The sequence below is a fragment of the Cavia porcellus genome, unplaced genomic scaffold, assembly GCF_034190915.1.
Source record: "Cavia porcellus strain 051 isolate PalLab524CR breed Dunkin Hartley unplaced genomic scaffold, mCavPor4.1 scaffold_4, whole genome shotgun sequence".
Classification (NCBI taxonomy): Eukaryota; Metazoa; Chordata; class Mammalia; order Rodentia; family Caviidae; genus Cavia; species Cavia porcellus.
In genome coordinates this window covers 99,543,737-99,567,609 of record NW_026947487.1, presented here as the reverse complement: position 1 = coordinate 99,567,609, position 23,873 = coordinate 99,543,737, and the positions used below count along the sequence as shown (strand labels likewise).

The 23,873-nt window shown below is 54.0% G+C and overlaps 4 protein-coding genes across 12 annotated transcripts; 2 read left to right on the top strand and 2 right to left on the bottom strand.

Moving 5' to 3' along the window:
- The first annotated feature begins 329 nt into the window (after positions 1-329).
- Exoc3l1 (exocyst complex component 3 like 1) lies at positions 330-5,707 on the top strand. Of its 3 annotated transcripts, none has more exons than XM_013154822.3 (14): positions 330-543; positions 815-882; positions 1,080-1,255; positions 1,333-1,552; positions 2,315-2,927; positions 3,007-3,124; positions 3,260-3,385; positions 3,488-3,588; positions 3,767-3,877; positions 4,573-4,702; positions 4,830-4,952; positions 5,027-5,182; positions 5,272-5,396; positions 5,484-5,707. In XM_013154822.3, the coding sequence occupies exons 2-14, from the start codon at positions 837-839 to the stop codon at positions 5,668-5,670; spliced, it is 2,232 nt and encodes a 743-aa protein (XP_013010276.2). In that variant the 5' UTR covers positions 330-543; positions 815-836; the 3' UTR covers positions 5,671-5,707. The 3 variants fall into 3 exon arrangements, with proteins under 3 accessions (XP_013010276.2, XP_063103552.1, XP_063103551.1); XM_063247481.1 differs by lacking the exon at positions 330-543 and adding an exon at positions 550-712; XM_063247482.1 differs by lacking the exon at positions 815-882 and having other exon boundaries at positions 335-543.
- A 150-nt stretch (positions 5,708-5,857) lies between these two features.
- Matcap1 (microtubule associated tyrosine carboxypeptidase 1) lies at positions 5,858-13,650 on the top strand. Of its 3 annotated transcripts, none has more exons than XM_003472029.5 (7): positions 5,858-6,255; positions 8,798-9,419; positions 9,503-9,646; positions 9,894-10,026; positions 10,843-11,148; positions 11,235-11,332; positions 12,340-13,650. In XM_003472029.5, the coding sequence occupies exons 1-7, from the start codon at positions 6,140-6,142 to the stop codon at positions 12,502-12,504; spliced, it is 1,584 nt and encodes a 527-aa protein (XP_003472077.2). In that variant the 5' UTR covers positions 5,858-6,139; the 3' UTR covers positions 12,505-13,650. The 3 variants fall into 3 exon arrangements, with proteins under 3 accessions (XP_003472077.2, XP_023421760.1, XP_063103554.1); XM_023565992.2 differs by having other exon boundaries at positions 6,117-6,255; positions 9,345-9,419; XM_063247484.1 differs by lacking the exon at positions 5,858-6,255 and adding an exon at positions 6,273-6,612.
- A 395-nt stretch (positions 13,651-14,045) lies between these two features.
- On the bottom strand, positions 14,046-19,491 carry Nol3 (nucleolar protein 3). Of its 3 annotated transcripts, XM_063247486.1 has the most exons (5): positions 19,426-19,491; positions 19,211-19,280; positions 14,790-15,096; positions 14,296-14,616; positions 14,046-14,195 (listed from the first exon to the last, which is right to left on the bottom strand). In XM_063247486.1, the coding sequence occupies exons 3-5, from the start codon at positions 15,082-15,084 to the stop codon at positions 14,188-14,190; spliced, it is 624 nt and encodes a 207-aa protein (XP_063103556.1). In that variant the 5' UTR covers positions 15,085-15,096; positions 19,211-19,280; positions 19,426-19,491; the 3' UTR covers positions 14,046-14,187. The 3 variants fall into 3 exon arrangements, with proteins under 3 accessions (XP_063103556.1, XP_013010286.1, XP_005004712.1); XM_013154832.3 differs by lacking the exons at positions 19,211-19,280; positions 19,426-19,491 and adding an exon at positions 17,967-18,147 and having other exon boundaries at positions 14,790-15,091; XM_005004655.4 differs by lacking the exons at positions 19,211-19,280; positions 19,426-19,491 and adding an exon at positions 17,967-18,145.
- On the bottom strand, positions 18,645-23,643 carry Hsf4 (heat shock transcription factor 4). Of its 3 annotated transcripts, none has more exons than XM_003472032.4 (13): positions 23,165-23,643; positions 22,445-22,553; positions 22,226-22,353; positions 22,007-22,131; positions 21,682-21,757; positions 21,487-21,551; positions 20,882-20,991; positions 20,523-20,654; positions 20,173-20,296; positions 19,602-19,707; positions 19,426-19,491; positions 19,211-19,280; positions 18,645-18,951 (listed from the first exon to the last, which is right to left on the bottom strand). In XM_003472032.4, the coding sequence occupies exons 1-13, from the start codon at positions 23,465-23,467 to the stop codon at positions 18,800-18,802; spliced, it is 1,566 nt and encodes a 521-aa protein (XP_003472080.2). In that variant the 5' UTR covers positions 23,468-23,643; the 3' UTR covers positions 18,645-18,799. The 3 variants fall into 3 exon arrangements, with proteins under 3 accessions (XP_003472080.2, XP_003472079.2, XP_063103553.1); XM_003472031.4 differs by having other exon boundaries at positions 20,173-20,400; positions 20,523-20,647; positions 20,889-20,991; XM_063247483.1 differs by lacking the exon at positions 22,445-22,553 and having other exon boundaries at positions 20,173-20,400; positions 20,523-20,647; positions 20,889-20,991; positions 23,165-23,216.
- Positions 23,644-23,873: the final 230 nt, after the last annotated feature.

Below are 23,873 nucleotides of genomic sequence, written 5' to 3'. Positions count from 1 at the left end.
GGGGAAAAATGGAAACAAAGCTTTTGTAAATAAGGAAGGAAGCAAGGGTTAAAGGGAGGGAAGGGGAATGGGAAAAAAGAAGTAATGTATATCAGGTACAGGCACAAATTTCCTATGATGAATGTTATCATTATGCATATCTAAAATATACCAATAAAATTTTTTAAAAATCCACAAGGAAAAATAAGAATTGGTCAACACAGCGAACACATCCCTGCCCCCATCCCTACGGAAGTGGCGCCCAGCCCTCCCCACCTCAGTGCAGATGCTCTTTCCTGTTGGGAATAAAGCACCAGAGACTCAGCTTCCTTCCTTTCTGCCTTAGGGGAGGGGCCTTGGAGAAAAGAAGGGGTTTCTGGGCTAGGAAGTGGGTGAGAAGCTTCCTTGGGAAAAGGAATTCTGCTGCTGTGTGCCAAAGCAGTTGAAGTCACCCAGGCCTTGGGAGCAGTGGAAGGCGTTGCCAGCACTGCAGAGGGGAAAAGGCCATTCCCAAGGCCAAGGCTGCTAGCAGAGGAGGGAGAACCAGACGCCTGGTTAAGGCTGGTAAGTCCTTTCCTAAACTATCCTGGACATCTCAGAGCAGAAACAGAGCCTTAGAGATGTCAAGTAAAGCCTGTATCCACTTTGCCTTCCCTGGCATAACCCAGAAACCCCTCAGCAAAGGCCTGCCAGGTGCCTCCTCATCACACCACCACTCTCATTTCCTGAGCAGGTAGGCAGGCACCTCCCTCCTTTCTCAGAAGAGCCCAGGCAGAGATAGCAGCCCAAGGGAATACCCATTCTTCCCTAACCCTTGCCCCCACTCCCACCTCAGCTCCTGCTCCTCCAGGTCTGTCATGGAGTCAGCAGTCAAGGACAAAACACAGCCCACACTTTCCTCTGGTATGAGCCTGTTGGATGGGCTGTGGGAGGGATGATGGCAAGAAAGATGTGAATGGTGGAGTTGGGTCTCCCCTGCCAGGTCTGGCTGGAGCTCTATGGGATAGTAAGGAGTAGACTGTTCCAGGGACATGCTGAGGACTAGGAAAGGCAGTAGGGTCAGTGGCTCCAGGCCCTTTCTGACTCACAAAACTGCCCAGGCTCTTACTGCCCAGGGCCTGAGTGGCCAGAGCAAGAGAGGGCAGAGCAGTTGGCCAGAGGTGCAGCACTCAAGTGGGCCTCAGGTATCTTCTACCGGCCAGAACAACTGGCCCGACTGGGCCAGTACCGGAGCCGTGAGGTGCAGCGTACCTGCTTCCTGGAAGCACGCATCAAGGTGGGCATGGGTGGGGGCAGCAGTGTTGGGGTAGGCTTCAGGTATGGCCAGGCCTCATTAGTTACGTCTCTCCACAGTCAGTGGTGCAGTCATACCTGGAAGGTGTGCAAACTGGTATGTGGCAGCTGTCCCAGGCTCTTGAGGCTGTGCAAGGAGCCCGTGAAGCCTTGAGCCAGACCCATGGGTTGATCCAGGACATGGCTCAGGCCTCAAAGGCCCTAGAGGCCCTGCGGGAGCAGGCTGTCCAGCACAAGCAGCTGCAGGCCCTATCTCAGTTGCTGCCACGGCTGCAGGCAGGTGAGTTTGCAGAATCCTGGGCCTTAGCTTTCAACAGTCAGTCCTTAAACATCCATCACTGATCAAGGGGCTGGGGCACTCATAGGGGATTGCATGAAGACACATGAGCCCTAGAAGCATATGAAGCAGAATGCAAAATCAGCTCATCCTGAGGTTCTCAAGCTTGGGCTGTTTGAATCAGGATGGATTCCCTTCATATTTCTCTGGATAACTTGGTTGTTAATATGTTGAAAGGGCTGGGGGAAGCCAGATATGGTGGCACAATCTGTGATCCCAGTACTCCAGAGGCTGAGGCAGGAGGATCGACAAGAATTCAAGGCCAGCCTAGGCTACATAGTGAATTCAAAGCCAACCTGAACTACATAGGGAGACTCCATCTCAAAAAAAAAACAAAGAAAATATACTAAAATGAAAAAGAGCTAGGAATATAAATCACTGGGAGAGCAAGTGCTTAGCATTTGTGGGGCCCCAGCATATTTCTTGAGCAGAGTGAGTGAACAGCAACTAGTATAGCCCTCAGTTTTTTTCTGCCACCTTTTCAATGTCTTTGAGCTTCTTATATTCCATTAGCTCACTGATTTTCATCTGACCTACCAAACCTCTAAAACTTTGCCTGAATCTTTTCTTATTGGCCAATGCTATACTGTAATGGCTATTATATGTTTCATACATCACCCAGTCTCAGGGTCTCAGTATCCCTTACTATACCCATTAAACAGATGGAAAGGCTCAGACCCAAGGCTGTCTCCTTTCTTTCATTAGTGCCTGCTTCAGTGACCCAAACAAAGATGCTGATCGATGCCCAAAAACTCTTGGAGGCATACGTGAGCCTGCGGGAGTTGGAGCAGCTGCAAGAGGAGGCATGGGTATCCTTGGGGGGCCTGGAGTTGCCAGTCTTCCAGGGGCTGGGTCATCTGGCTGAGGCATTGGGCCATGCTGTGGAGGCAGCTGCAGGGGCTGCAGGACAGCTGGCACGGACAGATCCAGCCCTGCTGGTGGCTGCTATTCGGGTAGCAGAGATGGAGGCTGGGCGTTCAACTCCACCGGGACAGGTCCCCCGAGACTGGCAGCAGCGCTGTCTGCAGGCACTACAAGCAGGTCTGGAGCAGGTCCACTTTGGAACAACTGTGCTGCCTGAGCCAGGGTCCCTAGCAGAGTGGCTGAAGGCTCTGCAGGTGGCCCTGCCTGCTGAGCTGGCCACAGCTGAGGCACTAGTAGCACCTTGCTGCCCGCCACACTACAACGTGGTCCAGCTATGGTCCCACACCCTGCACAATGGCCTTCGCCGCAGCCTGCAGCAACTCCTTGAAGGGCCTGAGCTGGGAGCTGCTGATGCCTTCGCCTTGCTACATTGGGCGCTGCATGTGTACCTGGGGTCAGTGTCTTGGAGACAGTAAAAAGTGGGAGGATTGGAGGTTGGGGGCTCAGTGTGATGCTGGGCCACCTATGTTCAGGCAGGAAATGATGGGCGGCTTGGAGTTGGGGCCTGAGGCTGATGTGTCTCAGCTGGAGCCCCTCTTGACCTTGGGGAACATTGAAAAGCTGGAGGCAACATTTGTGATCAAAGTCCAGGTGAGTAGTCAGGGCACAGAGAGATGCTTTGTCCATTGGCTGCAGTATTTATCTGTAGAATCCTATGTCTACCTATCTCTGGCTAGATCAGTGCCATCCTGTATCCCATCCACTGTCCCTCGCTTCTTGTTCCAGGCAAGTGTGGCCCAGTGGCTACAGAAGGCACTGGATGGGGAGGTAGCTGAGTGGGGCCGGGAGGAGGAGCCCAACACAGATGCCTCTGGCTTCTACCACTCACCAATGCCAGCTATTGTACTGCAGGTGGGTGGGAAAGTGATCAGATAGGTGGGCATCCCCATAGGGAAGGGAAAAGAGGGCAGGACTACAGGAGCTTTGCTGATGGTTGTCTGTTCCCGCCTGTAGATGCTGGCTGAGAACATTCATCTGACCAGCATGGTCAGTGAGTCGCTGCAGCACCGGGTGCATGACATGGCACTATCAGAACTGGGCACATTCCTAAGGAGGTCTGGCAAGCATGTACCCACTCCCAGGGGATCCCAAAAGGCCTTCGAATGGATAGGACATACCAATGGGAAAGGGCTCCTCCAAACAAGTACTTGCTAGTGGGATGGGAGTATGGGGAATGGGCCTGTGGAAGCATCAAAGTAGCAACAAATTGAAGAGCCGCTCTGCCCATTGCAGCTTCGGTGATGCTCTGATCCAGTTCTCCCAAGACCACCTCAATGGGGAAGCCCCAGCCCCTCACTATGTGTCCTACCTACTGGCTGCCCTCAACCACCAATCAGCACTGAGGTACTAGACGCCCTCCCCGCTCCCAAGCAAAAGCTACCTTCACTAATGCCACTTCATTTGTACAACGTATGTTTCTACCCACACTAGGCTTCTAGGAACTCTGGGTTCCTAGTAACACACGAAGGGGTTATAATCCTAGTTCTGCTAATTACTAGCTGCAGGTCCTTGGAGGAAGTTACCTGAGTCTCACTTTTCTCATTAGTATTACGTGGGTAATAATGGATTGGTCTGTGAGTCACATAAGATAAATGGAGATAAGGTGCACACAGTGACAATTACTCATCCTGTCAACAAATATGTATCAATGCTCCACTCAATGCCAGGTAATGTCTGGGGTTACTGTTGTGGACAAAACAAATCTCTTCCTATTGGATGCTATGCTGTTTGTGCTGAAGATAGGAAGGACAGACAAGTGGTTTTTACTTCTCTTATGGATGAGGAAACAAACAGAAAGAATGATTTACTCATGGTCACACTATGAATTCGAGGCAGGTTCTGCTTGGTGGTGTCTCTCTTGTAGCTGCTGAACACATCCCTCCTAGTCTTGACAGATAACTTTAAGCCTCAGAATTACAGGACACTGCCTTTCCCCGCCCTCCTCCGCCACATACTTGCGCCAGCAGGTGGCACCCTAGTGGCTGAGGGCCGTGCAGGCCTTGGCCTTGGTCCTGAAGTCGAGGTTTTGGTCGGTCCAGCGCCTCCTTGACTGTCCTGCACCTCGACGGAGTGGCTCCCGGGGTCTTGGCTCCGGTGGAAGCAGGGCTGGACGAGTTACAGAAGAGGATCTGCCGCCTGGTGTTGGAGGCTCTGCAGGTGGAGCTCCGGGTGAGACTTCCTTCTCATCGAAATGTGGGTGGGAGGTGGAGATATGGTGTAAGTAAGGGGGTCTGCAGGGACTGCCAGATCTGGATCGTTTCTCCAACCTGGTCTCCAACCCACTCTTCTTCCCTAGCCTCTGTTCGCGGCTCTGCCTTCGCGCCAATGGCTATCAAGCTCTGAGTTGCTGGACTGTGTGTACAAGCAAACATCGAACTTCTGCCGTGACTTCAGGCGCGTTCGGCACCCCGCAGTTCAGGTGCGAAGGGCGAAAGACTGAGGCGGGGGAACGTGGATGGAAAGGGCGATCTAGACCTATCTCATTCCCTGCAGGTGCTGCTGGCCGAGGCAGAGCGCACCGTGGTGGTGCAGTATCTACATGCGCTGATGCAAGGCCGCCTCGTGTGCCGCAGCGCGGACGAGAGGGCCCAGGCGGCCGAGCGCCTACAGCACGATGCCACCCAGCTTAAAGAGCTTTTCCTCAGTTTGGTGAGCGGTTGTTGAACGTGCAAACAGGAGAATCTGTGTGGTGAGTGGGAGCGAAGGCCCGGCTAAAAATTCGACCCCAACGTCCCCAGGGCCTGGAGGAGAGCGCGCATTGCACGCCGGTGCTACTGGCCGTGAGGGAACTGCTGAACCTCTGTGACCCAACGCTGCTTGGTCTGGAGGTGGCAAGCCTGCAGCAACAGTTTCCCGACGTGAGGTGCTGGGGGCTGTGACGGAGCGGGGGAGGAGCCCGGGAGGGGAAGGGCGGGGCTGACGCACCTCGGGGGGGGGGGCGTCCCCGCAGCGAAGACCACGTCTCGGCCCTCTTGGATCTCCGCGGGGACGTGTCTCGAGAGCAGCGCCAGGCGGTTCTCAGCTCACTGGAGGCCGGCCCGCCGCCCTCGCCCCTCACGGGCCGCCGCGCACTCTTCAGCCTCGTGCCGGCGCCTACGCCTTCCCTCTCCACCTGCCTCTCAGGGCTCTGCTCCTGACGCCCAGTCCCTGCGGAATAAAGTCTGTCTCCCCCGCCCTATGCCTGAATATCTGTGTTGGAGAAGGCGGGTTGGGAGGGGTGAAATAAAAGTGCTGGTGGAGCTTAGTGAGCTCCAAGCAGTGACAAGTCCAAGGCATCCTCGCCGCCGTCGGCTTTACGGGCAGCGCCGCACCTATCCAAACATCGGCCCTTTGCGTGGACTGCGGTGCACAGCACTCGGACTCCTGCCGGTTGTGTAGAGGAGGTCCTCAAATATTTACCCCTCGGCCTTGAGGTGGTGTCTCTGCGACCCGGGTACCTCCACGGAGTCGCCGGGGAAGCCGGAAAGCAGCGGGCCTAAGGCAACACTCCCGCGCGGGGGGGCGGCGAGATGCCAAACCCCGCCCCCTCAGCCCTGCCTGGCCCGGCCCACGGTGGTCTTCGGTGCGCGCCGCTGCGGAGACTGACGTGAATCCGCGCGCTTTCTTATGAGCGTGCGCGCGCCCGAGAGTGTGCGACAACTGCGTCTGCTCTCGCGGGCTAGGAGGTGGGCGACCGACTCTGCGGAACGGGAACCACGGGCAGAAAGAAAAGAAGCGAACAGGTAGGGGCGCGGCACGCGGACTTAACTCTCCTTTTACACAGCAAAAGCCGATACAAGACTGGCGACGCGACCCTTCTTGATCTGCCAGAAACCCCCTTACGCCATTGTCTCCTGGCCCCGCCCTCTATTGGGCACGCTCTTTGCTATCCATCGCCGCTTATTGGCTGCAGGTTACGCCCCTCGTGGGCCACTCGGTCCCCATTGGCTCTTCTTCCACGTTACCTTCTCCCAGGGGTTTCTTATTGGTGCAGGCCACACCCTCTTATTTGTCACCAGACCCCGCCTTCAGTAGTCAGGTTCCTCCCCCGCCCAGTCTTCATTCATTCTGCATCTATTGCTGGTGCTTGGGTTATGAGGGTGAGTCAAACCAGTGTCTGCCCTAGAGGATGGTGGGGGGACATGGACTTAGGCACCAACGGTGATAACCTAGGGAGGTTAAAAAAATACATACCGCTGGGAATTTAGCTCAGCGGCATAAGCACCTGCCTTGCAAGTGTGTGGTCGTGAGTTCCATCCCCGGTACCGATATATATACCCATCAAGAAACTGGGACCTTTTAGGTGCCTGGAAAGCATCCTGGAGGAGGTGAGATCTAAACTCCGCCCTGAAAGATAGTTAAGCATTTAACTCCAGGGAGGTATTGTGAGGGCATTCTTGGCGGAAAGTGCAGACATGTGAAAGAAACAGGTGTATCCTGGTAGTTGAGAGGAGGTAGGTCAAATGAAAGAAGGGCTTGGCCCAGGTAATGGTTTGGAGACAAGTGAGTCCAGGAAGTGTACATTTAGTTGCAGGGAATGAAGCTTGGGGATCTGAAATCTTTTTCAAGTAGCTGATCACTAAGCAAGGTAAAGGAAAAGGGGGAAGATCAGGAGAAACAAAGGGCTGGGTAAGAAAGGTTCTAGTTCTGAGAAGGGAGGATTTATTGAGCAGCTGCTGTGAGTCAGGTACTGTTTTGAGTTCTAGGGCCACAATTGTGAACACTGGAAATGAGAAAACATAATCAAGTATTTGAGCATAACGTTTACTGCAGTATATTTCAGGTAGTGATAACTTCTATAGGGAACAATAATTTCAGGAGTGAGAGTTGTGGAGACGGGACGGGATGGGTGGTTGACTGTTTTATAGAGATGTACTGCAGTGGCTTTTTTAGTAACATGGTTTTTGTGCAGAAATTTGATGAGAGTGTCCCACACCTTATATGAGGGAAAAACTCTATGTAATATATTCAGTTTCAGATACCTCTTAAAGGATCTCAAGGAGAGAATCACAAGGTTTTATTTTTTTTACAAGGTTTTATTTTTTAAGATGGAGCAATAACAGCATGTATTCATCCAGTGGATGAGAAAGAGATTGATGATGTTGGAAAACAGAGAAATGTTGGAACTGAGTTCCTGTGCAGGCAAGGGAGCTTTGAGCCTGGGGCTGCCAATCAGTCTTTAGGGAGAGGTTTTATATATATATATATATATTTGTCTTTTTCTTTTTTATCAGTACCAGGGATTGAAGTCATGACCACATACTTGCAAGGCAGGTGGTTATGCCGCTGAGCTAAATCCCCAGCCCAGGGAGAGGTTATATTGGGCTTAGCCCTGGCACAGTGTCAGGAGTAAGCGCCCTGACACTGGCCTTGGATGACCCCTGAAAAGATGTCTCACACAGGAGACAGGCCAGAGATTGGTTTGGGTTTGTGAGTTCCCCTCTTCTTTCCAAAAGCAGATTCTAACTTGGATTTGAACAGATGGTCCAGCGGAGAGAGGGCATCTCAGGTGGGAGCTGGTGTAAACAAGAAGCATACAAGCATTCCAGTTGACTGAGGCAAAATGGGCAGTGGGATGTGGGCAGAGGCAGGTGGGAAGGGTGGTGCGGGATTGAGATGATGCCATCTGTAGAAGGCAGCCTCTGGAGGCTCCTCGCCTATATTCAGCCAGCTGAGTATGCACTTTGCCAGCTTTTGCACTGGGTAAGTGCTGAGCACAGAGGTTAGAACCACAAGTAGGGCCTCAGTCCTCCAGAGCTCACAGACTAAGGGCATTCCAGTAAGTATACCTACGTCAGTATATAAAACTCACCCTCTTGCTGGGTATGGGTAGCTCATGCCTGTAATTCCAGCACTTGGGAGGCTGAGGCAGGAGGATTGTTGTAAATTTGAGGCCAACCTGGGCTAAATAATGAGTTCCAGGCCATCCTGAACTAAAAAGCAAGATCCTATCTCAAAAAAGCAACAAAACAAAACAACAACAAAAACAATCAAACAGACAAAAAACCCGAAACAAAAAACAATTCTCTATTGTTTTGCTCAGCCCAGGTTACTTGACTAAGCCTGCTAGAAGCAGGCAGTCATGAGTTCGATCCCCGGTACCGATTAAAAAAAAAAAAAAGAAAAAAGAAGGAATGGACTCTGTGCTGGGGTGGGACACAGCAGACCCTCTAAATATCCAGAAGGGTTCACATGGAGCATAGGGGCTGCTGCTCCTTTGACTCCTGCTGGAGACTCATGACTGGAGACTCATGCTGGTCTCCATATGCCCTTCTGTGTCCTCAGAGGTCAACAGTGTGGGGATTCCAAGCAACAGGCTGGATGTGATCTTCAAGACAGAATGGTGCTGGATTCGGGGGCTCAGGTGTATGAGCGGGTACCTCCCAGCCCTCCTTCTACCAGTCCCCTGTCCCTGCACCGTAGGCTGAAGCCCTCAGACCGAGATGGGACACGGCTGTACCCCTGGCCTCAGTCCCTGGCTGCGCCTTTGGCTCTGGCAGTTCCCTCTGTGCTGCAGCTCCAGCCTGAACAGCAGCCTTTCTCAAAGCAGCCCTTGGGCCACCGTGGCCACATGCGTCGTAGTGAGAGCACCTATTCTGTAAATAGTACTGGTCATCGGGGACGCAGCAGCCAGGGTCGTGCCCCACGTGGACGGGAGCCAGGTGGTGGTACCTTGCGATCTGCAGCCTCCCTGCCTCACATTGCTAAGACTCGAAGGAATGTAGGCAATGGAATTGGCAAGAGTCCCTGTATGTTAGTGGCCCTGAGACCAACCAACATGGACCACGAACGGGAAAAATTTTTCCAGTCCCATTATACCTACAATCCACAGTTTGAGTACCAGGAGCCCATGCCTACGACTGTGCTGGAGAAGTACTGTGAGGCCTCTGGACAGTTCATTCATCAGGTGAGTCCAACCTGCCTACCTCACCCTGGTCCTGACTTCCTAAGGGAATCAGGCTGACCTGGCTACTTTGGCTCTGTGTATAGGCAATTGGCATCATTGAGGCTGTTCTGGAGAAGTTTGGTACCTATGAACACTTTGAGGCTGCCACTGGGGGCCAGCTGCTGACCAAGTGCCAGATTTGGTCTACTGTGCGCAAATACATGCAGAAGGAGGGCTGCGTTGGGGAGGTGAGCTTGCCCTACCTGCAGGGCCCAAATTCAGATTGGGTAGGCCCAGGTTTAGCTATATACCTGGCTAGGTGGTAATTCCAGACAGATCCCTGCCCCAGGAAGGTGGGAGCTGGCTATAATCAAGGGTTGTGAAGGGTGGGTGTGCTAGCCAGTGCCCAGTCTGGCACCTCTGTGGTGTGGGTGGGCCTGCCTGCAAACTGGCCCCAGGGCTGCTAGCCATGGCTCAGAATACTGCCGCCTGCAGATTGTGGTGCAGCTGAGTGAGGACCTGCTGTCCCAGGCAGTGATGATGGTGGAAAACAGCCGACCCACACTGGCCATCAACCTGACGGGAGCCCGCCAGTACTGGCTGGAGGGCATGCTGCGGCATGAGATAGGTCAGGCTGGGGGTGTGGTTGGGAGTGGGTAGGGATGAGAGGGGCCTGAGTGTGGGGGAGGTGATGAGGGTCCCCGTAACCCCCTCCTTTGTTTTTCCTCTTTCTCTCCAGAGCAGCTAGTTCTTCCCTCTTGCTCACAGAGGTAGGCCAGAACATACCTACTCACCTTCATTTCTTGTTTCTTTGGGGTGTCTTTTTCTCCTTCCAATTCCTCTGATTTCCTTGACAGAGGAAGGCTGCTGAGGCACTGGCAGGCCAGAAGGAGAATCCCACCAGCCAGAGGGAGAGTCCAATGTGGATGGGAGGCCAGATTCTAGTAAGGGACATATAGAGCCCAGTTTAGGAGGGGACATGATAGCCGGGAAGGAGGGCAGAGGACACTAATCACTATTCCTTTCTGTCTCCTCCCTTATCAAGAATCCTGTTGCTCTGGGCGAGAAGTGGTTTTGCTGGGGCATCAACATGACTGTCCAAATGATTGATATGGGCACTTGGGGTGTGGGGACCAAGTGGTGTGTGTTCCTTGACTGTCTCTAAGTGGGCTGGGGCAGTATAAATTGGGGGAGTTTGAGTGTGTAGCCCTGGATGGATTGGGGAGGATTCATGCATGTAAGCCTGTATGAATGTGGGTTCACCTGAGGAGAGTCTCCATGGCGCCTCAGATTGGGTAAGTATGTGTTTGGGGCTGGGGAAAATTTGTGTAAAAGTGTGATTTTGGGGGCATGAAGATACAAGACTTGCTACTAGAGGTTCGCCTGGTGTGTCCTCCAGATGCACTGCCACCTAGCGTTGCCTTCTACCCTTGCCTTCCCGCAGGCACTCACTACCTTCGAGGCGTGAATAACGCGCAACAGCCTTGGCACAGCGCTGAGGGCCGGGTGCAGTATGGGCTACGGCCAGCCAACCCCACTGAGGAGGGCCTAGCCAGCCTGCACAGCGTGCTGTTCCGCAAGCAGCCTTTCCTGTGGCGTGCAGCTCTGCTCTACTACACCATCCACCGTGCTGCACACATGTCCTTCCACCAGCTCTTCCAAGACCTGGAGCGCTATGTGCAAGATGCTAACGTGCGCTGGGAGTACTGTGTGCGTGCCAAGCGTGGCCAGACAGACACCTCCAAGCCAGGTGGGCCCAATACAGGGGCGGGGCCTGAACTGGGCAGGGTAAGGGGCAGAGCTTTGGAACAAGGTCTCATGACTCAGTCCTCACAGGCTGTTTCAGCAAGGACCAGGTGTACCTGGATGGCATCCTGCGCATTCTGCGGCACCGCCAAACCATCAACTTCCCACTGCTGACCTCTCTGGGCAAGGTGAGTGGCTAAGCCTTTAGAGGCACCAACCAGCTAGTATGGACTGGTGAGAGGAATGTGGATGGAGGTTAGCAGAGGTGATGAAATGACAGTCTGACAGCCACGAGCAGGTGCCTGACCTAGCCTGCAGATTCGTGTGTAGATGTTATATTGCAAAGCCCAAAGGAGCAGTCGGGAAGGGCTGTGGAAGGACACTGGAGTAATATCCAGGAACAAGTTCCTCATGCTGGGCATTTGTGCAAGGCTGAGGAAAGACATCATCCAAAGCAGTGAGAAGCCAGAGGCTTTAGAAGGCGCCCTCTGATGTCATATGGGAGGTAGGCTGGATATAGAAGCCTAGGAAAGGGAGTACGGAGCAAGAGGAAGAGCTCCTCCCATCACCCTCCCAGCCTTGATGGTGGTCTGGCCTGACTGAACAACAGCCATGAGGCTAGAGAGGAGGGGAAAACTAAAGACATCTTGAGGCTAGGACTGGTGGCTCAAACTGCAATCCCAGTGCTTGGGAGGCTGAGGCAGAAGGATTATTACGAGTTTGAGGCCAACCCGGGCTACATAGCAAGACCCTGTCTCAAAAAAAAAAAAAAAGTCCATAGAGTGGAATCCCTTTATTTCAGCAGTCACCTTGACTGAGTGAGAGGGTGAGACCAGGGACCCCTGCACACACTGGAACCTGAATTGGGTAACTAAAGACATGGAGCTGGGATCTAGGAATGCTTGTTAGATGTGAGGAAGTGCCTGGAAGATATCCAGGGACTGGCTGGATACCCGTATCTGGAGACAAGGAGATTGAGGGGGCTGGTGAGGAGTGAGGTTATAAGTCATAGGTAAGGTGCTTAAAGAATGAAGACCCAGAACTAAGCCTAGAGGCATATAACATGGTTGTGCATCAGGAAGGGAGAAAAAAGAATCCCAGACCAAATGGCCATGAGCCATCAGCAGAGCTAGAACCAGCTTCCTCAAAGCTAGGGAGCTCTGCCTAGCCCTGAGGCTTGGCTTCCTCCCTGCAGGTCTCCTACGAGGATGTGGACCATTTGCGGCCATATGGGGTACTGGATAACACCAGAGTACCCCACTTCATGCAGGACTTGGAACGCTACCAGCAGCAGCTGGACCACATCATGGCTACCAACCGTCTTGATGAGGCAGAGCTGGGTCGTCTCCTGCCTGACTGATGTTGGTTAACAGCTACAGGCAAAAGCTCTGGACAGAAACCTCTAGATCCGCCCCCAGAACATGAAGCTGTCTGCTCTTTGCTGCCACAGCCTAGATGTTTCTTGGGGGCATGGGAGGCCAGGAGCATCGTGGGAGAAGAGGCAGCAATATCAGAAGGTTTTGTCCCTTGCTGGTGTTCCTGAGGCCTGTGGACCAGCAGCAGCATGTCAGGCAAACTGTTGAAGAAGGGAGACCTGAGAACAAGATGGACAAGCATTGATGGGGATTTGGGGGGTGGTTTAGGAGTAGAAACTTGCTCTTGCATGAGATGGCTTTGGGTATTGAGTACTCTAGTCTCTCCCTTCTCCACCTGGCCCGTGGTGCTCTTTCAGCATTCGTGCTGTCTACCTCTCACTGGGTTCTGATGGCAGTTGGGATATCTTCTTCTGGGGTGATTGCTTGGGCCTGGGGTCCTAGCTTTCATACAGACTCAGAGGGCCAGGGATCCGTGGAGTAGAGACCCAGCTGGGCTGGGGTTTGCTTTCCAGTATTTTGCCTCTCTTACTGGTCATTTATTTATTCATATTTATGTGTTCTACTTCATGGGGCTGAGAGGAAGTGGTGCATGAGGGTTAAGCAGAGGGACAGGACACTCCTAAAAGGTACCAGTTGTTCCTAGCCTCACTCATTACAGACACTCGTATGCGTGCGCATCTTCAAGCCTTGTGTGTCCAGCCCAAGAGCTTACCTGTGGTCCTGCCCTCACTTTTCCACTGGCCTCTACTGCTCATATCTTTGCTCAGACCCTCAACTGCTCTGTGGGGTAAGTTGGCGTAGCCTGGCAGTACTCCTGATCAAGCCTAAAGGGCAGGCCCTAGGGCTTGTTGTCCCAACTCTGAGACCCTCCTGGACTGGGAGAGGTATTGAGCTGACTGTTGTTTCTAGTTTTATTTCAGAGTCGGCTTTGTGAGGTTGACTCAGTCCTGTTCCCTCCCTGGGCCTTAATTTTCTCATTGGTAAGACTCAGAAAAGTAGCAGGAAAGTTCTTACTTGTTTAGTCTATGTATGTGTATAGAGCGCCTTGTGTGTACCAGTTTCTGGTTAGAGCCCTTACTGAGCTTCCAGTTCAGAGGGAAGCCAGGCAATTAAAAGAGCAGTCACAACAATGTGTGTAGCTTCATCTACTCAAGGTCTCTCCCAATTTCCTTTTTTTTTTTTTTTTTTTTAAATCTAACTGTGAGCTCAAAGCTTTCCCTAAGTGACAGAAGTCCCCCTTTTCTTACTACCTCAAGCTCATGGTTTGGAACCACCTACACAGGCCCCCAAATGGCTCATGAGAGGAAAAATGGTGGAGCAAGATCCAGGGGTGAGGTCCTTGTCCCTCTAGGGATCTGGGTCTGGGATCCTTGGGGTGCAGCTTGGGCCACTGAGCACAGAAAGGACCTATGGACTGGGCAGCAGAATTTTCTGGGGCACAGGGCTGCCCAGGTTACTGGAACTCAGAGACATGCACCCACCCTCAGTTCTGGGAAAACAGCCAGAATCATGGAAAAAGCCTCGGTCCAGTCTGAGCCCCTGGAGTTTATTCACTTTCAGCAGGCCAGATGGAGCCTTGATACCATCAAATGTAGCTCCAGCAGGATGCCAGGTCCTGTCTGTCTGGCTTGGGCTGAGGTGAGAAAGACAGGTCAGCACTCCGGCCTTCAGGAATCTAGAGGTGAAGGAAACAGTGGTCAAGGGGGTGGAGTCTGCCCCCCACTTCAGGAGCCATGCCCTCCACCAGTCCTCAGAAGGTTTGGGCCCTCTCACACCTTCAGATTCGTCCCCTTCCTGGTAGTCCTCTGGCTCCGGCTCTGGCTCTGGCTCTGGATCAGGCTCTGGTTCCAGTTCAGGTTCTGGCTCTGGCTCTGGATCCATCTCAGGTTCCTGGCCCGGCTCAGCCTCTTCAGAGGCCTCAGCTTCCAGATCTGGCTCTTCTGCAATCTCTGGTTGCACGGCCCCAGAGCCTTCTGGATCCCTGGCTTCCTCATTATCTGAAGCTCTGGGCAACCCAGGATATGCAGTCCCAGAACTGGGTGCCTCAGGCGTCCAGTGGCCTGGGCATGGAGGATCATAGCTGCGGTCGCGGTAGCCTAAAGTGGGGTAGCAGTGTCTCAGGCTCAATTTACCCTCTGGGATTACCTTGTATTCTCTCGGCTAACTTCTTGGAGGGATGGATAGCTCCACCCTCTGCTTAGCCTTTGCTCCACCCCAGGCCACGCCCAAACCTTATGTGGCAGAGGCCACGCCCCACACACGCACTCACCCGGGCCCACGTGCTTCCAGTCCCAGAGAGGGTCTGGTGTGTGCACGGTTTGCTGGGCACAGCGCAGTAGCTCCTGGCAGGCAGCCTCGCCCTTGCTTTGCACCAGCAGCAGCAAGCGGCGTATCCTGCGCTCGCCGTCAGGCAGTGCATCCAGCGCCTCATACTCCGGCCCGGTGAGCAAGCCCCGCGCCACCAGTGCGTCCAGTAACAGCCCGGAATCTGCCTGCAGAGTCTCTACTAGGCGTTTCCGCTCGCGGTCTATAATCTCCGACGGCCGCTCTTGCACATTGCCCATGTTGGGGCTGCACTGGGGAGGAGGAGAGAGTTAATGAGGGCCAGCAGTGCTGTGGCCTAAATTCACTTCAGCGGCCAGACAGCCCCGTAGTCCTGGACCTGGAGACGCCACCACACAGAACTTGTCCTCTTGCTTCCCTGGCCGCGTCTGTCTGGGTCCTCCTCAGGCTCCTCCTTCCCTCTCTAAACGTCAGCGGCAGGCTCTCCCCAGCCTGGACCTCCCTCCTGAGCTCCAGCTGCCTGTAGACTCTGTGACCATTTCAAACTTGGTTTATCCAAACTAAATTCTTTTCCAAACCTGGTTTCCCACCGCAACAAGCAGAAAACCCTAGGATTGCTCCTAGGTTTGCTTGATAGTTTACAGTGGTCTTCCCTAGCCATCTATTTCTCTCCCCATCCTGACTGTATAGTTTAGCTTTATACCTCTTGCTGGGACCCTGAAGAACCCTGGATCAAGGCCCCCTACCTCCATAATCTCTTCTCCAGCCTCTGCTGCACCGAGTACAAACAGCTAAGAGCCTTTTCTTGCTTCTGTCACCTTATCTTGACACCAAAGTCTAATTTTCCAGGGCAGGCCTTGCCTTTGCACCGTGATCACATTGCAACCCCATCGTGGTTCCATGTCCCTATCTGGCTCCTCAGATTCCTTAATTCTCCAAAGTCCTACTTTTGACTAAGATCTGACATCAGATCTATCTTCTTGCTGGCCTAGAATAACTCACAGTCATTGACTGCTTGACCTTAAAATACATAGGGTCCAGTTCATGAAGCTACCAAGGAATACTTGTTAAACTTTTACTTTTTTTTCCATGGAAGTCCCATTTTGAGAGACTGTCTCTACCAACTAATAGGAACTGTGTAGAAATCAATCTGTGTTATCCATTTATGACCAGCCAAGAACTACCGCCCATTCCCTAGGGTGACCTGACTGAGCCCAAACAGCTCTTGACATTAAGAGGCAAAGAGGTCAGGCCCTGGACCATGCCCATCTCTGCCCATTCACCTATCTTGATTTTGTTCATACAGCATCCTTCCAGGTCTCCTCTTCCTTTCGGTGTCCTTTGTCTACCTCCTTTCCTCATCCATTTGGTCACAGCCTCCCAGGTCTCAGTATCCCCTACTGCAGTAATAGCGAGCCTTTTAGAACCTTCAGTGATAACAAACAACCTGCTGTGGCACATATACCATAGTTCAACACTGCTCTGGTGGCATACAATGCTTACCCTGGCTGGTCACTTCATACTCTAGCACCCCTCCAATTCCTCATATTCAAGTGTCAGTCCTTTCTCTACGCAACCAAATGAAACCAGACCCCTGTTCCTCTGTCTCCTTCATATTCCATCTATGACAGTGCCTCTCAGTCTCCATTAACTCTTGCCCCTCGGTACCATAATGATCACCTCATCTCCTGTAACCCCCCCTCACTCCCATTCTAGTGCTGCCCTCAGTGTGGTGATTATGGCAACTGCTGGAGTAGGATTTATTGTTACCATTTTATAGATGAGATGAGCTCAGAGAGACCAAGTAAAGGCTGAACTATAAGGAAGTCTCCTGTCCAATAATGTCAGGCCTAACCACCTATCTCCAGTCCATAACCTGAGGGAATCCAAGTTATCTGGTCTGGCTGCTCTAGCCACCTCTCACTACCCTGGACAGCCAGACTTTTTCTCTCTTCCTTCCGCTCCTCAGTCCTGGGAGGAAAAACTATGTCCCTGGAACTTTTTTTTTTTTTTTTTTTTTTTTTTTTGAGACATAGTCTCACTATGCAGCCCAGACTGACCTTGAACTTGCAGCGATCCTCCTGCCTCAGTTTCCCAAGTGCTGAGATTACAAGTGTGTGCCAAATGCCTGGTCTGTCCCTGGCACTTTGAACCTTGACTGGTGCTCTTCCTCAGACCTGGAACATCCTTCCCTGCCTCCAGGTTGTGGACCTGGCCTCCAAGTCTCAAACGTTCCCTTGTCCACTTCCATGCCTGAGTATTCAAGGGTAGGCAACTTCTTCCATGCATCTCAGTGGACAGCACATGCCCTCACCACTGCATGAACAGTCCTCACTGTCTTGCAGGAGAACCCCCTGCTCTCCACAGGAGAGGCTTTCAAAGACTCCTCCATCACCGGCACAAGAAGGGAGAGGGGTCAGCTCCTAATCATCTTTTTTTTCTAGCTCCTAATCTTTTCTAAATGTGGAGAGGCAGGGGGCAGACTGGATTGGTCTCTCCTGCTCTCTACTCCTTAAATTGCTCTGTTGTTGGGGCTGGGAATTTAGCTCAGCGGCATAAGCAGCTTCCTTTGGGGCTGGGGATTTAGCTCAGTGGCATAAGTGCCTGCCTTGCAAGCAGGCAGTCGTGAGTTTGATCCCTGGCACCAATAAAAAGGACAAAAGACCAAAAAAAAAAAAAAATCGCCTTTCTTGCAAGTGTGTGGTAGTGAGTTCAATCCCTGGTATCGAAAAAGACCAGAAAAAAAAAAAAATTGCCCTGTTGTTAGCCTTGGTTTTTTTTTTTTTTTTTTTTTTTAAAAGAGGTACCTGGAATCAAACTCAGGACCTCACACTTCCCAGGGAGGTACTGTGCCACTGAGCTATATCTGCCGTCTCCCCCCACCCCTTACATCAATTCCTACCCTGTGTCTTACTGCTAATTAAAGAATCACTTTTGAGATTCTCTTAACTGTAAGGTAAATAACTTTGATTGTGACCCGTTTTTTCAAGGGACAGGCCTAGATGCTGCCCCCGCCCCCTTTCAGCTGGCTGGGTATGCTGCTGATTGCGAGGGTCCTAGGAGCCGCTGAAGCCTCTGCGCATGCGCAGCCACAAGGGTATCCTGACCTCCCAACCACCCAGTCCCGGAGCTACAGCCTTGCGGAAGGGCGGGGCTCACAGACCTGCGAGAGCTGCGGCTGATGGTGAGGCACGGATTCTGTCCAATCTGTTTCCCTTCCCTCCCCCTCCAGTAGAGAGAGGATCCCGGTTCCGGCGGCCTCACTCACGGGTCCTGCCTCAGCGGGGCAGGAGATGACAGTGCAGAAAGGGCAGAGCGGGATGGGGACTGGTGCAGCAGCTGTGATGGGGGCGGGGCGGGCAGGGCTGCCGGGAACTGAGGGGGAGGGGGCGTTCTTCCAGGCTGGGAGCCTGGCTGCCCGGGTCACTCTGGCTGGGGACTCGGGACAGACATATAGGTCACTCAGCCAACCCCAACCTAAGGTACACCTGTACACAACCAGGGAGGCTACAGTTTGATCCGCAGCCCCATGCGTCCTGCGTCAGTGCCCAGTTTTTATCTGTCCTCTTGTCCACTCCTCTCTTACAGATGAAGTTCAAAGAATTGTTTAGGGTTACGGAGGACATGTTTTGTGGAGCTGAATGTAGGGAGACACACTGCAGTGATCATGGATCAATCCTGGATTTAGACAGGTGTGCTAGCTAGGTCAGCTCTCCAAGCACCCCCCACTATCCAGGGATTCTTCCTTTAAAGCCCTAGGCTCTGAATGCTTCTACTAAGGCAAAGTGACCTCCTCCCAAGGACTCCTGTGCTCCCTGGTCAATAAAGAAAAGAGACCACAAACAGGAAAAAAATGCAGTTTATGTATAGGGTGAAGGAGAGAGGCTACCAGAAGAGGGGGCTTCGCTCACCCCCCCAGGGGGCACCAGGAAGCCAAAATGGGTATGCTGTCACAGAAGGGTTCCTCAGGCAGAGTGCTTCAGAGGTGTGTGGGTCTCAAGGGGAGGGACTGGCCCCTGGGCCCAGGTAGGAGGCCCAGCTCTCAGGGGTGCTGTAAATGGCTAAAGCCCCTGGCACAGCAAGGGCTGGGCCTCCCAAATCTGCCTGGACATCCAACAGGAGTGGAGTCCCAAGTGTGGGGTCTTTTCCTAAGGAGGAGTGAGGCTGTCATCAGAAGAGCATTTCTCCTTTTTTTAAGGGTAAGACCCCAGAGTTTGACTTGTGCTCACTCAAGATGAGCTTCCATTCTTAACCTTCCCATTCTCACTCAATGGTGAAGGGATGGGTGGCTCAGAAGGCTCTAAGGGCAGCCTGAATCCAGGGGCTTGCCCTGCACAACTCAAACTGCCCATCCCACCCAAACTTGGTAGCTCTGCCCAGGGTCCCAGAGCCCTGGACCACCATTACCTGGACTTGGAGAATTCAGCCCTTTGACCCCAAGCTCAGCCTCACTCCTCTCTGGAACCAAGGGCTGCACCTGCATGGGAGAACCCCAGGAAGCAGCTGGGAGGAGCCCAGTAGCTGAAGAAGAAAGCTGAAGGTTCGCTGGGGCCATCCTTAGACATGGCTTTGGCTCACTGAGATGCCAAGGACCAGAGGGTGTGGCCCCACCCCCATCTTACCAGGGACAGCGCCATGTCCAAGTCCAAGAGGGACCACTCTCGTCCTTGGAGGCTGGAGCCCAGTGCCTGGGAAAAGCTCTGAGTCAATGGTGCCCTCCTAGGCTGCATAGCCAGCTGGACCCCACTGGGTCCCATGCCCATGCCCATGCCCTTACCCCCACCAAAGGAGTACTCACATCCATGGACACTGCGGGCTCTATCCCCTCAGGGGGAGGCCGAAGCAGCATTGGAGGTAGCTGACTTTCTGGGCTTCGGTTCCCCTGCTCCAGGTCCAAAGGCCCCCTGTATACGAAGAACTATTGTCAGCCTGCAGGCTGCAGTGTCCTCCAGCTCAAGGAACTGGGTGTATCAGGATTTACATTCCTCTCTCTGAGCAGGGACACATACAGAGTGCCTCTGTTTCCTACCTGGGACCTGAGGTCATGGGATATGTTCCCCTCTCTGTGCCAGTGTAAATATCAGTGGTTTTTAAACTATTGTGTATTATAATCACTCCAGCAAACTCATTGGAAGTGCAGATTCCTGAGTCCTACCACAGATGCGATGAGAGACCTGACTAGTAGTCTCCAATTTCCAGAGGATTCTGATGCAGATGCTCCTAGGAGCACACTATGAGAAATCAGGTATCCAATGTTCCCCTCAACCACCAAGGGGCAGATAACACAGGGCAGTCTCTTGAGCTGTGAGTGCCCATCTATCTGTGAAAGAGGCCCACAAGGTTCATTGTCAAGAAAGGGCTCTGCTCACCTGTCAGGTACCTCCCTGGGGCCCCTTGGTTCAGGCTGTTGGGCACTCCTGGGGCCCTCAGGGCTGAAGCTCCCTTTCCCTTCCAGGATGGCCTTCACCACAGCCACAGGCAGCGGTGGGGGGTCTGTCACGCAGAAGTCACACTCGTTTGGGGCCAGGGCCAGCCCGGCCTCGCCATCCCCCCCTGGACTGGCCGGCTCTTCTTTGAGCAGTGCCAGGCCCTTCTCCCTGTACCAGAGAAAAGCTTCAGCCAGACCCTGGCACTGTTCTCTTCTCCTACCCCCACAGCCATCTGGGCTGCTAGGCCCTCCCCTAGAAGGTTCCCCAGAGGCAGCCCCTGCCCCCCTTACCTCCTGCTACCACCAGAAGGAGAAGTTCTGGGCCCTTCGGGGGATGGAGAGTCTTCTGGGATGTCAGAGATGATGGGGCCCCTGGCCCTGTGAGGGCTAAGGCCCAAGGAAGTCTCGGGGAGGGGCTGTAAATTAAAAAGGCTAGGCCCAGCCTTTGACCTCTAGCCACAAGAAAGGCCAGAACCCAGCCAACACCCACCTGAACCAGATCTAAAGGGCAGGGTTTGAGAAGGGAGGGCAGTCCATGCTGGGGAGCCCAGGTCTGGTAATAGGAAGGCTGGCTTCCACCTTTTGGGGGAATGGAGAAGAGTAGGAACTTCCCATAATCCCAGCTATACCCTAGGAAAAGGGAGGGAAAACCCCTACCGACTGGATAAAGAAAGGGTCCTGCAGGAGGGCACCAGGAAGGGGACAGGTGTTGAATTTGGCAGGTGTTGGACATAAGCTCCCTTCATCCAGCATCAGGGACCTGTGTGGGATGAGCAGGCTGGAGTGGGGCAGATTCAGGCCCTTTGCCTCTCAGCATTCACTTTCCTCTCTCCCTCCCTCCCACCCTCCCTCCCCCAGGCCCCAGCAGCCAAGTCAGCAAAGCTGAGGCCTGTTGCCAGGCATCAGTCACATGCTGGAATGGAAGGGGCTCCCCCCACCCAGAGATGGGGGCCCTTTGGGGGTAGAGGAGGGAGTATGGTTTGGGCCTTAAGCTCTCTGTTGTTAGGGTACTTTGGGGAAGGGACTGCTGGGGTTGGAATGTGGGGTAAGGTCCTGGAATAGGAGGATCTGGCAGTTGGAGTCCCATAAAGTAGAGATGGGGGATAAGGGAGAAAGCCCTAGACTGCATGAGGATAGTTGTACAGGCAAGGAAGGGGGGGATAAGGAATTCTGGTGAAGGAGGAGAGGGGGTCTTTGCCAGTTCTGGGGCAGAGTCCTGGTAGTGGGAGTGAGTGTCCCTGGCTTCCTCACTCACAGCTTTCTCTTTGTTCCTGCACTGCTGGCCCCTGCCTGAAGTGGCCCAAAGAGGCACTGGATCAGCTGAAGAGAAAGCAAAGGGTTAATTCACACTTAGCATACCCCTCCCCCCACTGTATGATGCAGGTCCAGGTCCAGGTGGGTTTAAGGAAGGCTGGGTGGGAGGTTGCCCAGGAGTGGGAGGGGGAAGCACCTTGCCGATGATCTGGTGCTGCTGACCATGGCTCTGCCTCAGTGTCACCAGCTCTCGCCATAAGATCTCATTCTGCCTGAGAGAAGGGATGGGAGGCCGCTGAGGCTTCCGAAGGGTTCTGAAGGTTTGCCCAGTCACCACCCCCATGGAATGATGAAGTTGGCATTCCCTGGGATGCCAGCGTGGTCCATCCTAGGGTTCCACAGGGTCCAATTATCTGGAAGAGGTGCCAAGGCCCAAGAGAGGCAGGGGCTCCCCAGAAACCCCTGGCTACCACATCCTCTCAACCAGATTCCCCTCTGCCCTGTCTTCCTGGCACCCGCACTGCCTGAGCTCCTGCAGCCGCGCCTCGGTGCTCTCCTGCACTCCCCGCAAAGCCTGCACCTCGCCCAGCAGCCGTCCCAGGTCTTCCGGCCGCCAGCGACCGTCGTCACCGCGCAGCGCGGGCACCTGCGGATGAAAGGCAGCAGCGTCTCACTTAGAACACGCCAGGCAGCCCAAAGGCCTCACTTGGGTTTCCTGGTTTCAGAAGGTTCTCCCTCACCTTGCGCCGCACTCTCTCCAGTAGCTGCTCTTGGCCGCGCACGAAGCTCGGGTGCTGGAACTCGACGTGGTCACGCTCTGGCCTGAGAAGGCCACCCTGCTCGATGCTTACCACCTTCCGAAAACCATCTAGGGAGTGGGGTGTGGGGGTCTGAGTAGCCCCACCCTCCGCACTAAGTCACCCACACCCACTCCCTGCCCGGTGGTTCAAGGGACTCACACATGTTGAGTTGACGGACAAAGCTTGCCATGTTGCTGTGCTTGAAATACTGGGGCAGAACTTCTTTGGCGAAGCGGCTCTGATCGCTTACGAGGAAGCTGGTCCCGCTCTACAGAGAACGCAGCCCGCCCGCAGTGCGGGTGGAGACCAGAGTCCATGAGCGGCGCCCGCCCGCCACCAAATCAGCGCTGAGGCGCGCGTATTCACTCTGGGGTCGAGCCTGCCGCTCATAGGGGTATGGAACAAGGCAAGGCCAGGACCTTCTGGGGCCCAGCCCAGGGCGACCACTGGGTCCCTAGCCCTTACCCGACCCAGTCTTGGTTCTCAGAAGGGAGTAGCAGAGGCCAACCCAGGGTCCTCCTCGGACCACGATGTGAGCCTGAGCCAGAGCTGCGATGTGACCCTGACCTAGCTGGAGCCGGCCCTTACCTTCTCCTGGCCTGTTTTCCGATCTGTCAACGGGGAGGAGTGATAACTAAATGACTAGGAGATTCTTGGGGCTCTAAGTCTCCAGGAGGCCCCTAATCCTTCCTCTGTCCTAGAGGAAGCCGACTCAGACTCATCCTCAGCTCACACACCCCCTCCAAGATGAACTACCTGTACTGAGGACTCGAGGGACCCCCAGCCCAGTCCCAAGTGGACGATGGGTGGGCTTGGGTATTCACTGACTTGGAGGGACCCCGGGGACCACTGGGGGTGTCGAAGGGCCCCAGCCCTCACCGGGCTCCAGCGGATCAGGTGGTCGGTGCCTGGGTCGCCCACCAGCGCCCATAGCTTGCCAAGGAAGGCAGGTACGGGGCTGGGGCCTGGCTCCGTGGGCAGCGCGGCTGGCGCTTCCTGCATGGCGCAGTCTCGGCCGGGCTCAGCATTCGGCCCGGCCGCTGCAGGCTTGTCCAAGCCGTGAAAGTGCTGCGTTTGCCGCCCGCCCCGCCCTACTCCGCCCCCAGGCGCTGGGTCAGGCGGGGGCCACGTGCGAACCCGTGGGGCGGGGCTCGGACAGCGTCCGAGGCACCAGCAGACCATACGGGCTGGCTGAACCAGAAATGTGCGGATGGAGTGTGTAGGGTGCGGATGGAGACCAGGGTTCGAGCCCCCTTTTTCAGTCTATTTCCTTCTGCATTGTTTGGGGGACATCTTCGTGTGTGAACTACTGTGAAGTTGGAAAGTCTTACAAGGTGACAGCCGTGGGTGTAGTGAAGATCCTGTTAGGCCGACAGGATGGGTAGGAGTGGAATGACACTGGGGTGCAGTCATTCCAAGGGTGTGGAATTCCCTGTTCTTGCCTGTGCAGCCACTTCAGTACTACAGACTTTGAAGTCTGGATCCTTTCCATCACAAACTTCCCGCCTGCTCTTTCGGCGCTCTCCTTCAGAGCTGACCAAGCCTTTTGAAGGATGTTTATTTCACATAGTCCCTACGAAGCGGCGCA